This window comes from Mytilus californianus, unplaced genomic scaffold (assembly GCF_021869535.1).
Source record: "Mytilus californianus isolate M0D057914Y unplaced genomic scaffold, xbMytCali1.0.p SCAF_8, whole genome shotgun sequence".
NCBI lineage: Eukaryota > Metazoa > Mollusca > Bivalvia > Mytilida > Mytilidae > Mytilus > Mytilus californianus.
Genome location: NW_026262734.1, coordinates 78,932,789 through 78,949,858, shown reverse-complemented (window position 1 = coordinate 78,949,858; position 17,070 = coordinate 78,932,789). Strand labels below are relative to the sequence as shown.

Below are 17,070 nucleotides of genomic sequence, written 5' to 3'. Positions count from 1 at the left end.
TTATATAATAAACCTTCCCATTGAAAAGGGCGATAAACAAAGCACATGACAATCAGGAGAAAAAATAACAAAACGCTACAGAAAAGGTGAGATACGTACAACAAGTACTTTTAGTCATAATAATACCGTTATTATTAATCTCATTTTTAATGGTTCAGGATTGTTTTTGTCGAAATCTTCAATTTAACATGTCCACTGTTCGTTAAGGATCATTTTGTCTCTCCTGAATTTCGATACGTTATATTCCCTCTTATATTAAAATATATATTGTCTATCATATACTTTCTGTGGAAAAACAAGTTGTATGTTTCTAAAAAAAAAACATACATGACATACGTGCTAAAAACTCTTCATCAAATATTCGAGTATAAACCCTTCTCTCCTTAGCGTTTTATAAAAGACATCTTGCCCATTTTATTTGAAGGAATCAATCTTTTTATCATGATAATATATTTTCAAACAATCAACAAAAATGCATGTCTTACTAAACAAGTTTTAGAGATGTTCATATCCAACAAAATCACCACAATTTGAACTCATCGGAAGATCAACGACCTCAGTATTCGAGTTGTTGATAAAAACATTGCCAATAAAATGAAAACAACACTATACAAATTTCGTGCATCCGAATCGCTTTTTTGGATTGATCTTTATCGGGAACTGTGAAACCTAAACAATTAAAAGCCAAAGATGTACCAAAACGTGGACAAGTTAGGATTTATTTAACCACGAATGGACATAAAAACATTGTTAGATCCATCTAGGTCAACTTTGTTTATTCGAGCGTCACTGATGATTCTTTTGTAGACGGACCGCGCGCATCTTAATCATGGTATCTATGATGAGAATGAGGGAGTTGAAACCTTAGTTTCTTCATTTACTAATTCATCGACCATGTCAACGGGGAATTTCAAAAATAGTATGTAATAAATGACGTCATTACCAAAGCACTGACCACTAAGATGGCCCCCCTCCCCCCGGTTGGAGTGACAGCTCACCATCAGTGGTATCGATTAGTGCTAGTGAAAAAGTGTAGCAAAAATAAATAATTCCAAGCTAAATTCAAAAAGGAATTAAAGTCTATAAAAAGGATACATTCAAACATTAGACTTTATCAACCAATGGAATGAATGGACAACAACTGTTATATTCCTGACTTGGTACACGCATTTTCCAAAGAAAAAAGTTAAACCTGGTATTATAGCTAGCTAAACCTCTCGAGAGCTCACTAAAATGACATTGTTAACATTTCGTGAACCATATGAATAAAAACTCATTTATTTGAATACAAGCCATTACAGATGATGAGCGTTTTGAAAAGCCAAGATGTTTATCGTTTTATAACATATTTGTGAGATTGTCATTTTTATTACACAAATGGATTATTGCATAAATGATTAATTCCATCAACAAACTATGACACTTGAGATAATATATCACGAAACAATAACTGATAAATATTTTGGCTGGTTCCTGTTCATATAAGTATCCATTAAACATTAAATAATTTTGAAGCAATGAACCAGACTATAACGAAGATACATTTTAAAACAATTGTATAGTGATCATATGGGGTTTGCTCGTTTGATAAACATGTTAAGGCCGTACGGTGATCTGTAGTTACTAACATCTTTGTCCTTTGGTGAATATTTAATAATAAATGCAATCTCCTTATTCATATATGTTTTTTCTTGACATTTATTTCATTTGTAATTATCCTGTCTTAAAGGGGCACTAGCTATGAGATACATAAAAAATATAAAATACGATTTGTTTTGTTCAATCATTAATGAAAGTGAAATAGTGAAATAATAATTCGCTTTTAGCAGCCAGTATGGTTCAATTTTGTCAAAATAAGCTAAGAAACATTGATGATGAATTATTCACTTGCAAGTGAATAATTCGACCTCATTGAATCCGTATTCATGTGAACTTCAATTTAACCCCTTAGCTCAGTTATTTAAAGGAAAAGAATGTCAACATTGAAAGTGAAACAAAGGTAAATCATTTGATTGACTGATTGATCCACAAAAACCATTCTTTTACAGGTAAAAACGATGATTAACATATATTTTTAATCTATAATATAAAATTAAACAGACCTAGAAAATTCCAGTTGCAGGATTTCGTTTTCTATTTATATCTAAATTTATGTTTATATCGCTTATATGGCCATCGGGGGTTATCGGAGGTCAACCTGATAGTTAATTAGATGGCGTATAGACTAAAATACACACGAAACGAAGCTACATATTATCGAGCCCATGCCCTGTAAATTGATTATTTTAGACTTTTCATAATTTGGATAAATATTTTACATTGTTATACATCAAATATGAGAATTTGAGTCAGATCGGTGAACATGAATTTGACAGCTAGTGCCGCTTTCTATATTTGTCTGTTGACGGGTACCACTAGTGCAGCAGGATTTAATTTACTTTGCTTTGATATTTGACTATCTAATTTTCGTATAACATATAACTTCTTTCCTTCTTTCTTTCTTTCTTTCTTTCATTCTTTCTTTCATTCATATTTATTTATAGAATTATTTCTCTTTGTTATGCTTTACATAGATATCACGAGATTTAACTACACAATTGCATAAGGAAACTCTATATTTAAAATGGCGATAAATGTTAAAAACACATAACAATCTGGATTGTAATGTACAAAGCATTCCAGAAAAAGTGAGTAAAAAGATAAGAAAAATATACAACACATTGTACAATGTTGTATAAATATGTTCTTTCTGACTAGTTTACAACACCGCGTGTCTGATGTTTATGATAATAATAAGTATTCATTATTTAGGTAACAGACTCAGTATAACCGTTATACATTTTTTGTTTTACAAATACACCAAATATAGTAAGAAAATTCAATAAAAGCACGAAATTCATAAAGTGTTATTTTCATATGTTACATTACAGATCATTTTAGAACAGTTTACATATCATAATAACTTAAAAATTATGATACAAATAAGTTTTCCACATTTGATTAGTCTTATTTTGAGCCGGTATTTAAATACACACATACAACTGTTGAAAAGGTATTTGATATGTAAATGATTTCTAGGAAGTCTAAATCTCCAGAAAACAAAATCTACATTTGTTGTCAATGTTTATTGTATCATATTTTCATTTGTTCTCAAACACAGTTTAAAATTCAAGTGGCGAGATTAGATGTAAGTAGAAATCTTTGTCTTTTTAAGGACGATTAAGTTTATAATGCAAAACGAAAATGATTACAAATTTAAAATGCTATCGTATATCATTTCTTCCTATTGACGTATCGTTTGTTTTTAAATTCGAGTGATAATAATAAAACCTACAAATACAAAGAGCATGCCTACAGTTTATTCAAAACAACACTGAATTACACATTTTTTCAAACCTAATCATCCACCACTCCCTCATCGTTGAATACAACAAGAAAAGCCAAAAATTTAAGTCTTAAGATATTTCATGGAAGAGAAAGGGCATAGAGTATTTTTTTATGACGGAAACATATTACATGCACTTATCAACACACAACCAATAAAACCTACAAATACAAAGAGCACTTTTGAACGCCAAATTCTTTTTCACGCCTACAGTTTATTCAAAACAACACTGAATTACACATTTTTTTCAAACCTAATCATCCACCCCTCCCTCATCGTTTAATACAACAAGAAAAGCCCAAAATTTAAGTCTTAAGATATTTCATGGAAGAGAAAGGGCATAGAGTATTTTTTTATGACGTAAACTTATTACATGCACTTATCAACACATAACCAATAAAACCTACAAATACAAAGAGCACCTTTGAACGCCAAATTCTTTTTCACGCCTACAGTTTATTCAAAACAACACTTAATTAGAAATTTTTTCAAACCTAATCATCCACCACTCCCTCATCGTTGAATACAACAAGAAAGCCCAAAATTTAAGTCTTAAGATATTTCATGGAAGAGAAAGGGCATAGAGTATTTTTTTATGACGGAAAATTATTAATTGCACTTATCAACACACAACCAAGACACATGTCTGTTATTGTTGTTCTTCATCTCAACGTCACAGTGAGGCCTTGATAGTCACAAACCAAATCATGATATCTCCTTTCCATTTGATTTTAAGTGTAAAACACAATCATATATGTATACTATCAACAAGAATATTATATGTACTGCAAAGAACATCTATAATCAATCCGAGAATAAAATTGAAAAGCCATTTCTTGTAGCTGAATAATTCCCTGTGGAAGTATTGAAAATGCTTGACTGATTAACTTCCAGTTAATCTTGTATCACTTTCAAATTCAATTGATTGTTTGCCAATTTAAGTTTAAGAAGTCATCTGTTCGCAAAGGTATATTTGTGGGACCCCTGAATCTTGATTGTATATCCCTCTTATATTATATTTCAAAATTTGTTTGTATGTACATGTAGTCTATATATGTTATTTACTATTTACTACGTGGAGAAACACGTTGTATGTTTTAAGACAAATATGCTAGCTTTACTCTCCATTGTGTTTTATGAATGGACATGCTGCCTATTGTATCGAAGAAACCATTCCTTTATGATAATATGATAACATTTACTTTATATCATTGAAATAAACTTATCATATATGCCAGGATAGAAACTTTGTATGCCATACGCGCGTTTCGTCTACAAAAGACTCAACAGCGACGCTCGAATAAAAAAAATATGTAAAAAAGTAAAAAAAAGTACAATGTTGAAGAGCATTGACGACCCTAATTCCTACTTTTTTTTGCAAATACAGCTAAAGTAATCTATTCATTTGTACGTCATACACAACACGTTATAGAGTAGCCAATCTCTCACCTTATGACAATATTTAATCCATAGCAAGGACGATGAAATCAACAATCGTAATAAATGTTTAAGGTGTCGATTTAAACCAAAAATTGAAAATGGACTTAAGTCAATCAGAAAAAATAATTTGATGCATATATTGGCCGGTTTCTACCCAAAGAAATATCTAGTTGCATTGAATAACTTTGCAGACAACGGAACAGACATGATCAAAGCATCACTGAAGAGACATTAGTTGTGGAAATGCGCATCTGGTGCATTTAAATTGGTACCGTTTATATTATTACTACCATTGAGTCGATACCTCTGCTGGTGGACTGTTAGTCCCCTAGGGTATCACCACCCCAGTAACCAGTACTTCGGTACTGACATGCAAATACAGATACTTTTTGATTAAAATGTATTGTTATAAAATTTTGGAAATTATTTAAAATTTAGGAATATATATCCCTTATGCAAAGCTCTGATTCCTTATCCAAATTTTGCTATACTTTATGTCCTTTTTGGTTTGATCCTCTCTTCAACATTTGTATTAGATTTTGGATATTCTAATATTTTATGGAGAATTCTGAAATGTTTATCATATAGGATTCAAAACAAAACCACTTATTGCCAGTGAATAAACATTAACAACAACAACATAAATAAGGAGAGAGACGTCAAGTGATGCAAAATAATAGCTGAACTACATGATGTAATTTCAAGACAAAATAAGCAAGACATAAGCAAAATAAGCAATGAGCACCTGAGATACCCCCAGTTTTTGGTGGGGTTCGTGTTGTTCAGTCTTTAGTTTTCTATGTTGTGTTGTTTGTCTGTTGGTCTCTTTCTTTTTTAGCCATGGCGTTGTCAGTTTGGTTTCGACCTGTGAGTTTGAAAGTCCCGTTGGTATATTTCGCTTCTCTTTAAAAAAAATGTTTTGTCAAATTCTATGCCTAAATACCAATTAAACTTTTTTTTGTAAATATTTTCTCGAAGAACGCATTAGTCGTAAAACTCCATATATGCAGGTAAGGCCAAATGAATCTGAGTTGTTAGACAGACCTCACAATAATTTCAAGTTCGCATAGGAACGCCTACAAGTTGTATTGGAGGTTGTGTCCGTGTTCCTTACTTCATTTGTACTTTGTGAAAACCAAAAGTTATCCATGCAATACAATTGTTACAGGCCAGAAGGAGGACTCTATAATTTATCTATACAGTATATATTTGATATATATTTAAGTTTTGACATTGCATATATTTTTTTATTTGGTTCATTATACCTTTAGCTGCCCTTTGAAGCTCATGTATCTTGATATCTATTAAATACAACACAACACAACACAACACAACACAACACAACACAGAACAACACAACACGATATTTGTATTGAACCAAGTAATATTTTTGTCAGTATGAGAACATACTTGACAGTAAATACATTATTGAACATAGATTTGATAACGTAGTGAGAGATTTAGAAAGAAAAAAAACTTAAATTTCAACAGCGAAAGTTTGTTTAATTAACATTTATTATTTGTTCGAATAAAATACGTATTAATTTTTTTCAGAAGTTTCTGTGATCCATAACATCAGCCTTATACATGACAACAAACATTTGGACCTAGACTGATAGTTAAACAGTTACGTAAACGTCGTATCAAGGAGAAACGAAAACAAATTACACATTCGAACATTAACAGCACAGAAAATAAATACAAAATGCCAAGAAGAAAAAGATCAGCTCCAGCTCGAAGGTATCTTGCATAAATGTCTACAGCTTTTTTTTTTATACTTTTACAAGAAGACAAAAAAGAACTACATATAATTCCATTTGATAAAAATGTAAAAGGGTTTTTAAGACTGACCATACATATGCAAGGAAAAAATCACTGAAGATATAAAAAAAAAACACCACATATTTGATAATGAAAATTTGAAGACAATGCCCTTGACAGTGACCCTGCTGTCTGGGAGTTCAGTACAACACAAATTACAAACACTTCAAACATTTACATTTGTTTAACAAACTTTATATTTGCATTTATATTGTGCCGAAATTGATTTTTTTTAAGAAAAGATCACGTCTATTTTTATTTGCTATTTCGAGAAGCATGACAAAATGGAGTTAATGTAGAAAAATGACAATACAAGAACCTCATAAGTTTTGAATTTTTAAGTAAATTAAAATCGCACTTTTTGCTTGATAAACATGATTTCATGCATGACAAAAATGCAAAAGTTCCGAAATTTTCTGTCTCATTTTTTTTTAAAATAGCACCATAATCTATGTTCTATTTCATGGTTTTCTGACCATATAGACATATAAAATATTTCAAAAGGATAAAAATGACAGTTCGACGTAAAACTATATCAGATCTCTTTAAGGTGGTACCTAACACTACAGGGAGATAACTCTGTAAAAATCAGCTAAACGTTTTAATTACGTTGTATTGTTAAGGAAATATTAAGCTTCTCAATGATCAAAATTAGTGTTTGTCAAACTGCTATATAATCAATGAAATTTTTCTGATAAAGTGGTTGGTTCAAATTTTTTGAAATTTTTATATTTTTGTCAAAGGGTCAAAGTAAACATTTTGTCAAAATTTTATGAAAATTAAACGAGCCAAATTAATATTAGTCAAGGTGTTGGGTACCACCTTAAACCGGAAATATGGATAAAACTGCACGATAGTTTCTTACTTTAGAAGGTGTCAACATTGGTAGACAGAAAAATAAACTTGTTTTTGTCAAAAATATGCATATTTCAGATTGTAAATATGGGTTTTTAGATATGATATAACAATTTTTCAATTTTCATGGCAAAATCAAGGCTTTCCTGGCGTACTGGGATTAATAAGGTACTCATGCAATTATTATTAGTTTTAACATTCTGGGATAATTATTTTCAATGGTTTTGTCGACTTCAAATGATCTTCTATCTTCCAAATAATTCAGTTACGCGTATCAGGAATTAGATGGAATATCTGAGTTTGCGAAGGATACTGTTGATGATGGTCTAAACCAGTACAATGTTGATGTTTACTAGTCTACTGTACATTTGTAAATGTATGATAAAATATTTTCAAGAGACAACACAACATACATCATACTTCATCATTAGCAATTTCTGAAAAAAGCATAAGTTAAAAACAATGGCTGGTTTGGCAATCTGACAAATTTAATTTTTTGACAGGCTCATTATCATTGCCGGGTTAAACTATTTTGATAGTTGTGTCTGTCATTAGATTTGAAACAACTTGTAATATGTATAGCTTAACATGTACATACCTATATATTTCATATATATATAATATATAGACGCCGGTCTCCAAGTTTTGTGCCTGCCAGAGCCCAACCAGCAGCACCAGCCCATCCCCCTGCAACACAGCCAAGACAACCAGGATTAATGGCACAAATGGCTACCACAGCAGCTGGAGTGGCTGTTGGCTCTGCTGTGGTAGGTAATTAACCAAAATAGTAATATCTAATCATTTACAGAGTTTGCATAAAGTCAAAAAAAAATAAATGAAAATTACAGTTAGACCTTCTCAGTGTCAATTCATGTTTTACAAAAATGAACATCAGTTCAATCAAAATGAAATAATGTGCAATTTTCCTTAAATTGGATTAGCGTGGACATGAATATGAAATGTAGTTAACTTTAAGTTACTTAAAAATTTATAATAATTATTAATTTAACAAATTGAAATGAGAATCCATAATGAGAGAACGTACGTGTGGGTTTGACATATCGGTTCTGATGGCTTCATGCATATTATGTACTAGTACTGTATCATGTATCTACAAAAATATTGTTATGATAAAATTTGAATTATTCATTTGTCCATGGGCAGGGCCACATTATCGATTGCAATACTTCTATATTTGTACTTCCTATGAACTTCGCTTAACTAGAGAATAACTCTAATACGTGTATCAGATTGATAGGTTTTAGAATTAATTAACAATAGAAACAATTATGAAAGAGATTATGATCTCAACCAGTTCAGAATGTAATTTAAACAAATAGAGTCATCATACTTAATAGTGGTTCCAGGAGGAAATCATTATTAGGTGAATTGGATTAAACTAAACCTTATCGAAAATACATGTGTAATCAGGATTGTGTTCAAGTGACTATTAAAATCAATCACTCACAGAAAGAAGGAAAACTGAACAATGACGTTATCTGTCCGTGTTTGACCAGATATTTTGTTAAACAGTATAAACACCAATATTCATGATATTCATCAATTTAAGGTTGATTCTGAGATTCCCATCCGTCCATAGTTAGTATGACACAGTATGGACAAAACTTCTAGATTGTCTCATATGCCAATTGATGAAATGGTCATTCCAATTCTTTTTCTTTCATCTTAAGACTTGCGAACACGACACATACAGGTATAAAAAGTCTACGAACAATTAAATCGGTTTACCTTAATTGAACCGTTTCTGCCAAAACTAAGCGCTGCGGCCAAGTAACTATTGTTTTGGTGTGTGAATAAATCTTGCATGTATTCTGTTTTTTTTTTTAAGAAGACGATTAGATCTATTTAGCATTGAATCATCAACACAACATATTTCGAAATCTTTACAATATTTGATAATTTATCATATTTCATTTGCGGTAGATATATTCAAGTCATGAATTCATGTTGCTTAACATTTTATTTTCGAAAAAATAAACACATATATTAAAATGTTAAATACAATTACAATATGTAGTCCACTATTTATGCTTTGCAGGGCCATACACTGGATGCAGCTATGACTGGTGGCAGTGGTGGTGAAACCCTCCCAACATACCAGGAACCAGCTTACCAACAGACACAACTGCAGCCATGTCAGATGGAGTTCAGACAATTCATCGAATGTACTCAGACACAGAATGACATTTCAATGTGCCAAGGTTTTAACGAAGTTTTAAAAGAATGCAAGCTTAAATTTGGTTAGTAATGAACTTTCTTGTAAGAAAGACGATATCGTTTAACATGTTTAATAATTCTCAGAAAAAAAGTATTTTTATTCCCCGTCGATCAAAATAAGGAACATTTTATTTTTCGATCTGTACGTCTGTCATTCCTCTTTTATGCATCAAGTTAAAGTTTTGGCGAAAGGACGTATAATGTGAAATTGAAGTCGCAAATTGGAGTTTATAACACACAAAGTTTAAAACATCTTTTAATTGTAAAAAAAATAATAAAGCACTGTCATCAAACTAAAAACTCGGCGATAACGTTATATACACATGTTACAAGTCAGTTCGGTTTTCAAATTTATAGCCTAGTCTTCTACATAAAACCCCTCGTTATTTTTTGCTGGCAGTATCGCGAATGCAGGTCCAGGAGATTCTGTTTCTTCTTCTTGTCATTTCGGCTCTGAGGTGCAATAATATTTATACTTCGAATTTTGATATAAATCACAGATTGTAGTTATGTGTCCTGGAAGTATACATTGATGGCTGACTTCTATAAAATTGCTCATTTTAATGGGCATGAAATGATTCGGATCCTTTGTTTGTACGTTTTGACGTTGATGGAACTGCTGCCCAGAGATAAGAGGAAAACAACGATTCGTCTGTGATGTAAGTTTCAGTCAAGTTACCGACAAAGTCTATAAAGGTTTGTAGTTAGGTAAAACGATAATTAATTCCTCGACAAAACAATCTGCTACTTCCTCTTGAGCTAAGAAAAGCTACACAGAACACTCTTTTCGACCATTTACTGATATCCGAATCTACCTCTTTGTACTGTTGTCTTAATCCGCCTTTTTGAATTTTCGTCTCCAGACTTAGCCTTAGTGAAATCTACAGCATTTGATCTCAATTGACGGGAAAAAATCCTTCATATCTTTTATAACCCTTTATTCAAAATTGACATGTACTGACTGCTCTTGATCGTATATAACTTGACAATTGATGAGAAGCAATTCACATAACTTTCGTCAGACTTTACAGGAAGAACGCAAAATACAAAGGAACATAATTTCCGTTTTAGTAGCCATGCATAGTATATAATTGTTTAAAGAACTTTGGGCAATAAACTGCATAAACATTCAAGAATAATTATTGCAGTTTGTTCATCATTAATCTGTACAATATTTTCAAATTTATTTGTCTCAATATTCACCTTCGTGCGTTTTTCTCTCTAGATTTTGGATGTGCATGGTAAGATTTACGTCCTTTTTATTTATAGCCTTTGAAACGCTGTTAATGTTTTCAGATTTTAGGTTCGCTTCTTCCATGTTCTGTACGTATACTTTTCGAAGGACGATGAACAATATCATCATCGGCTGTACGTTTTGCATGTGCCCGGAGCATGTCACATTCATTAGTCACTCTATATCAGAATCAGTCACAAACCAGGGTCTTTTTTTGCTTATGAGTCTCAGTCAAAATCATATCCATTTTAACATCTAAATGTATTAGCATTAAGATCGCTAGTGCTAACGAACATTTAACTTTATAAATATAAGAAATTTATATCAAAGAATGTAAAATTGAATGAAGCATAATTATTTAAAAAAAAGTATTCGTTATTCTTACTTTTTAAAAATATTTTCTTACTTCATATCAAAGTATCATAGAAACTTTCGCTCAAACGTCCTTTTTAAAAATCCAGGTAGAATTAATATGTCCTATGATGTCGGAGCTCCAATGACCCTATGTGCAATTTTTTTTAAATTTTCGCTCAAATATCTTTTGCACCTTATTATGACTTGAATTTTTTAAAACAATAAGATAAATTAGGCTTTGACCCCGTTTTATGGTTAAGTTGACATTGACAGGACATAATCCGCAGTAGAGCACAGTGTCATGTTGACACATGCAATGTCTAAACTATCATCTTGCCTGTTTGGCAGTGACCAGTATCTTTTGTAATATGTGCATTTAAAAACAAAATTAACAGACTGCTTGCAATCTAATGCAAGTTTTGTTTTGTCTAGATCCGAATACGGAGTACAGAACCATAGATTTTGTATGTCATTTTCATAAGAATGGCATGTTGAGATGGGTAACTCTAATAAATGACTTTTAAAATTTTTTTTTATACATTTAAACAAAATACTAAATGTACAAGAAACGTTTTTACGTTTTAATGGGTTTTAGTAAAGATTATATTACTTCATGATACATTTGTTACATAAGGATACAAAGGTGTATCATCCATCTGTATATTTTAAATTACTTTTGCAGGATCATCACAAATATTTCCATTATAGCATACCTACGAAACTGCAATTCATACTTATAAAAATTGCATGCTGATAATAACTTTTAAAGTTCAAGCCACAATAAACTACAAAAATTGAAATAATTTCGGTGATAACTTGACTGGAACTATGCATAACAACCTAGAGAAGAAAAGAAAAACCTTTATGTCTATTGCATTAAATCTTGCTTATTAAAGAATCGGAATGGTTGGTACAGCCTTTATGTATAGTTCAATCACGGTTAACCATGCATAAGTTAGAATGCAATCACTGTTTTCGAGATAGAACCCTTTCCCCTATAAAACATTCTGGATCTGTACCTGTAACAACTATTTCAACTGTATGGAATCTTAATCAAATAAAGTTGCAAATAATCTACGAAGTGATTACAGAATGCTTCAAACATTAGAAAAACACAGCCATTTACTTTCTACCAAGTAATATATTACACATATTATACACGATAGCCTCGAAGTATAGATTCTAGGTACATGTACTGACGTTGTTTATCGTCTTAATATTGTGTTATGGTATTCTATTATTTGTCTTTTTGTTAATTATTACTTTAATTTACTGTTTTGCCGATTTTTGGTAATATCCATTTGACGTGATATGCTTTGTCTATATGACTTTTTGTTTTTCTTTGTTTTTCTTTGTATTTCTTTCTTGACATATTGGTTTGTTTTTATAGTGATTAAGATTATAACACAATGTTGACTGCTGTACCCCTATTTTTGACATGTTTATCTATTATGTCGGTTTGTTTCGTTCAAACATCGTTGTCAATACAATGGAATTTCATTTCACTTTCATACAAGTGAGAGGCTAGCTATAAAACCAGGTTTAATTTACCATTTTCAACATAAGAAAATGCCTGTACCAAGTCATTTGCCATTTGCTTAGGGACTTTCTGTTCAGAATTTTCCTCGGAGTTCGGTATTTTTGCTATTTTCCTGTGGATTTATCTATCTATACAGTGTTTGGAAACTTTATGTACATTTATATTATTTTATTATTACAGGTGTACATTTATAAAGGTCAGTTGTTAGATCCGAGCATAACTGTGGTGAAAAGAGAATTACCATCAACATGATCAAGATCAGAATTTGTTTATTACCTTCTGTGTGCCTTTTAATTGTCGGATAATTTTCCAAAAATTTTGGAATCTTTATTCTTTTACATTTTAACTCTTGTAATTTTCATTTTCTAATAAAATCATCATCTTGGGAAAACATGCACATATAACCGACGAACTATCATGGTTTACGTTTACAAAATGTGACTTGGATGGAAAGTTATCTCATTGGCACTCATACCACATCTTCTTATATCTACATAAGTATATATTAAGTTTTGAATTAAATACTTTACCTGTCGAATTTAGAATGCAGTTTAATGGTCAGTTGTTGAAATACATGGTTGTCTCGTGCAAAAGTTTAAGAGGTAATTGAGATTGCATGCATGTGAATTTTCTCCGCTGTTATATGTGTTTATAAATAAAAATGTTGTTATAAGGGTCATTTTCCAGTAAAAATGTAAATGAAGTAAATTTCAAAGAACTATTACGTCATTGAAAGCAACACATTTGAATACATATGAGTATTTCATTTTATCAATTGTAGTCATATTTGTAATTAAATAACTGCAATACCTAATTTAGACCACTTTATGTCAAATGGTAATGTGACTTGGCTATTTGTTTTTTTTTTTAATGTAACTGAGTGAATATCTTTTATTTGAATTTCTACATGTATTTTATTTATTTGTTGTGTCAGTCTTTTTACAAATAATTAAACCTAAACAATAGAAATCGACATTTATTATCACATACTATTGTTTTATTTCAACATCATGTTTTTCGTCGTGTAATATAACAAGTTGAAATGCTGCAAAAATTGATTTTCATGTCATACATCATATCCATTGTCTTCCATATTATTGATTCGATGTTCTCTCATGCTAGATAAAGACATTGAAAAGTGTACCCTTGCTTGAGATATATGTTCTTATATTTTAACAGTTTTAAAATCTGAATGTTTTCCTCCCATTTGTTTACCTAACTAGAAGTTAGAATAATTTTTAGCCTGGTTATTGAACAAACATCTTCACGTACTCATGGTTTTTAAATACTTGAACCTTTTCTATATAAAACAGTGAGATCGGTGTATCAAATATTTATCCCAATATTATTTTGTTTTCTGTGCGGCATGTAATTTATGATTTTTTAAGTTGTGAATGAACAGATCAGGCCTGATCGATATTTAGCAAATTATACCAAATACACCGCTGTAAGGTTTGTTTTTAACTTTGAAAAAAGTTTTAGGATTTATCTTGAAGGTGTCGCTGAAACTTTTGGACGAATGACTTCTCGATTACATCGCTAATCCTTTGCTTTGTTTTGGACTATTTTTTTCAACCTCGCGAAGTAATTTAGTGTTGTGAATTGATAAACGAAATAATATTTTTTATCTTTCCATTGGAGACGTTATTTCAAAGAATAAAAATTCTACAACTTCAATGTGCTTAATGTTAGAAATAACTTTTTTGGAAAATCAAGACAAGCGCTTTCGACGCATGAAATTAATAACGTGTTGTTTTCTTTTTTTTTTAATCTTCATACAAAGTAAAAATGAACGAATGACATTTGGAAGAAAATATATTTTTGTATACAAGATGCCCTTATACCATGACTTGTCATAAAACTATTTTTTTGAAGAAATTTTAATAAACATAAGTTTTGAAATTTAATGCCCCATCAGTTACAGTAGAAATAAAAAGTAGCCTGTATGTTGTTAAGTCTGTGCTTCCGTTAAAGTAATATTTGGTAGTGTTGGCTTGTAGCAGTTTTATAAACTTATTTATCTTTCCGTCGTCATACATTTTTGCCATTGCGTTGTCAGTTTCACTTTGGCTTATGAATTACTACAAATTAAAACAAAACAAAAAATAAGTAAATAAACCAACAAAACAAAACAACCTGTAAAGGTGATATTTGTCTCTGATGAAACAAAATCAAATGTCCCACTATAGTTTAGATTTCAATGCAATATCGACTTATTCCATTCTCAATTTTATTATGTATATTTATGTCAGAGCACATAATAATCGTGGGAGTATTCGACGATATCGGTCATTGGCCCTTCTGTATCAGGACACTTTCAAAAGCAAATAAATGGTAAAATCACGTATTACCGTGCGTCAATTCTTACGTCTGTATGACTTTAAGTTCCAGATAATTATGGTCTTGGATTCATCGCTTCACTCGATAGTAGCTGTGTATTGTTATAGAAATAACATGTATATGTATTAAATGAGCAGCCAATTACATATCGTATGTGTCTCAGTATTTATACATCCTGAACAGCTAAACATATTGTGCTGTCTTTGATAGATGTTAAGAAACTCAATATCGTATATACAGAACGGAAAGGAAAGTTTGCATCAAATAATATAACACTTAGATGACTAATGGTGATTTGTATAAACAAAGTTCTTTAATGTCGACTTGACTAGTTGTTAGCAATTGCTTGCTATTATCTTCAAAACTATACAAGCAAGGGTCACACTGTTAATAACAACACAGATCAGCATGACAAGATCTACGCATATGTCAGCTTGGCGAAATCCTAAGGCGTTTTAGGAGTATTTGACTTAAATTATAATTTATTTTGCATATTTAAGTGTTTTTCCTGATACATTGCATTTTAAAAACTACAATAAACTAAAATTTTGAACAACAAAAATTATCAACAAGGTCTAAAAAGTAAGTAAATATAATTGAACTCGCCTATCAAATGTAATCAGTTTATTCTTATCATAACCTCTTTTTCATTTTTTTCCAATTTTTTGAAGACTTTAAACATGATAAAAGACAGACAAAAACTATGAAAATGTGACCTTTAAAAAATTGTAATACAAAATACAATCATATTGAAACATTTATGATCTATTTAATAACAAAAAACTGAAGAATCAAAATCGTAAAATTACATGCGTTTAAATGTCCACTGATGGATATATTATTTGTATTTTATTATGGGAAATCAAAACTTTAGCACAACTATTATACTGTAGATATGTGGTTTGAACAATACTATGTTTTTGAAAATATGAAATGAATCAAACATGTCAAAACTGAAAAACAAACTTGAAATACTGTCTGAATGATAGTATTGATTTAAAAAACCTGTAAATAAATTATATGAATTTGATCTATCAATCAATGAAAATTGTATTTAAAAAAAAAGATATACCATAATCACTAAGGAAACGCATAAATAGTTTATGAGAAAAGCGTGAACGTGTATTATTTTTCATTAGAATAAAGAGATTTGTGGGGAAAAAAGAATATTTTGACAATGTATCATATAAATACAAGTTTGTCACCAAATATTTGTAAAACTCACCAAAGCAAAGGTGGAATGATTGTTCGTTTATTTGAATGTAACATATACATTTGCAAAAAGGGAATACAAACGGAATCCTTGAGTTGGTAAGTAACTTATTTGGATAAACAACTCAAAATAAAACCTGTAAATAATATTTGGGTTTGTTATTCTTTATTAGCAATTCGATATTCAATATCCCAAAGGCATCTACCAGTCTGTTCGATTCTTATCAAATATACATGTAAACATAAAAATATGTAATCATAAAGAGATAACACAACTTATCAATCTAATTAAAAGACCATAATTGTATACTATACTATTGTATTATTGAAAGTTCAAGTAAATTAAAGCAGTAGTTACAACAAAAAATATTTGCTAGCCTATAATTATACAATGATTATGAATATCCTGATTGAAAGACAAGCGAAAGATACAAATGGGACATTTAAACCCAAAAGTCGAAAATGAACTGACAATGCCATGGAAAAAAACAGGTAAAGAGCAAAAGACAAACAGCAGTATGAAAACACAACATTAAAAAACATATAAACAGAGCAACACGAAACACACCAAAAACCTAGGGTGATTTTGGATGCTCCAGCCGGGTAAGCATATCCTGCTCTATATTTGACACCCGTCCTGTTTCTCAGGTT

The 17,070-nt window shown here is 30.7% G+C and overlaps 1 protein-coding gene across 3 annotated transcripts; it reads left to right on the top strand.

Annotated features, from left to right (window-relative positions):
• The first annotated feature begins 1,980 nt into the window (after positions 1–1,980).
• Positions 1,981–16,568, top strand: LOC127712772 (coiled-coil-helix-coiled-coil-helix domain-containing protein 2-like). 3 transcript variants are annotated; one of them, XM_052219396.1, is made up of 5 exons: positions 1,981–1,999; positions 6,380–6,565; positions 8,130–8,268; positions 9,561–9,762; positions 13,048–16,568. In XM_052219396.1, exons 2-5 carry the CDS (start codon positions 6,531–6,533, stop codon positions 13,059–13,061), a joined length of 390 nt encoding a protein of 129 aa, XP_052075356.1. In that variant the 5' UTR covers positions 1,981–1,999; positions 6,380–6,530; the 3' UTR covers positions 13,062–16,568. The 3 variants fall into 3 exon arrangements, with proteins under 3 accessions (XP_052075356.1, XP_052075355.1, XP_052075354.1); XM_052219395.1 differs by lacking the exon at positions 1,981–1,999 and adding an exon at positions 2,563–2,687; XM_052219394.1 differs by lacking the exon at positions 1,981–1,999 and adding an exon at positions 3,077–3,187.
• Positions 16,569–17,070: the final 502 nt, after the last annotated feature.

Coding starts and splice junctions, on each gene's coding strand:
- LOC127712772 (XM_052219396.1), top strand. CDS start 6,531: ATGCCAAGAAGAAAAAGATCAGCTCCAGCTCGAAG. Junction 6,566..8,129: donor AGATCAGCTCCAGCTCGAAG/GTATCTTGCATA, acceptor TATAATATATAG/ACGCCGGTCTCCAAGTTTTG. Junction 8,269..9,560: donor TGGCTGTTGGCTCTGCTGTG/GTAGGTAATTAA, acceptor TATGCTTTGCAG/GGCCATACACTGGATGCAGC.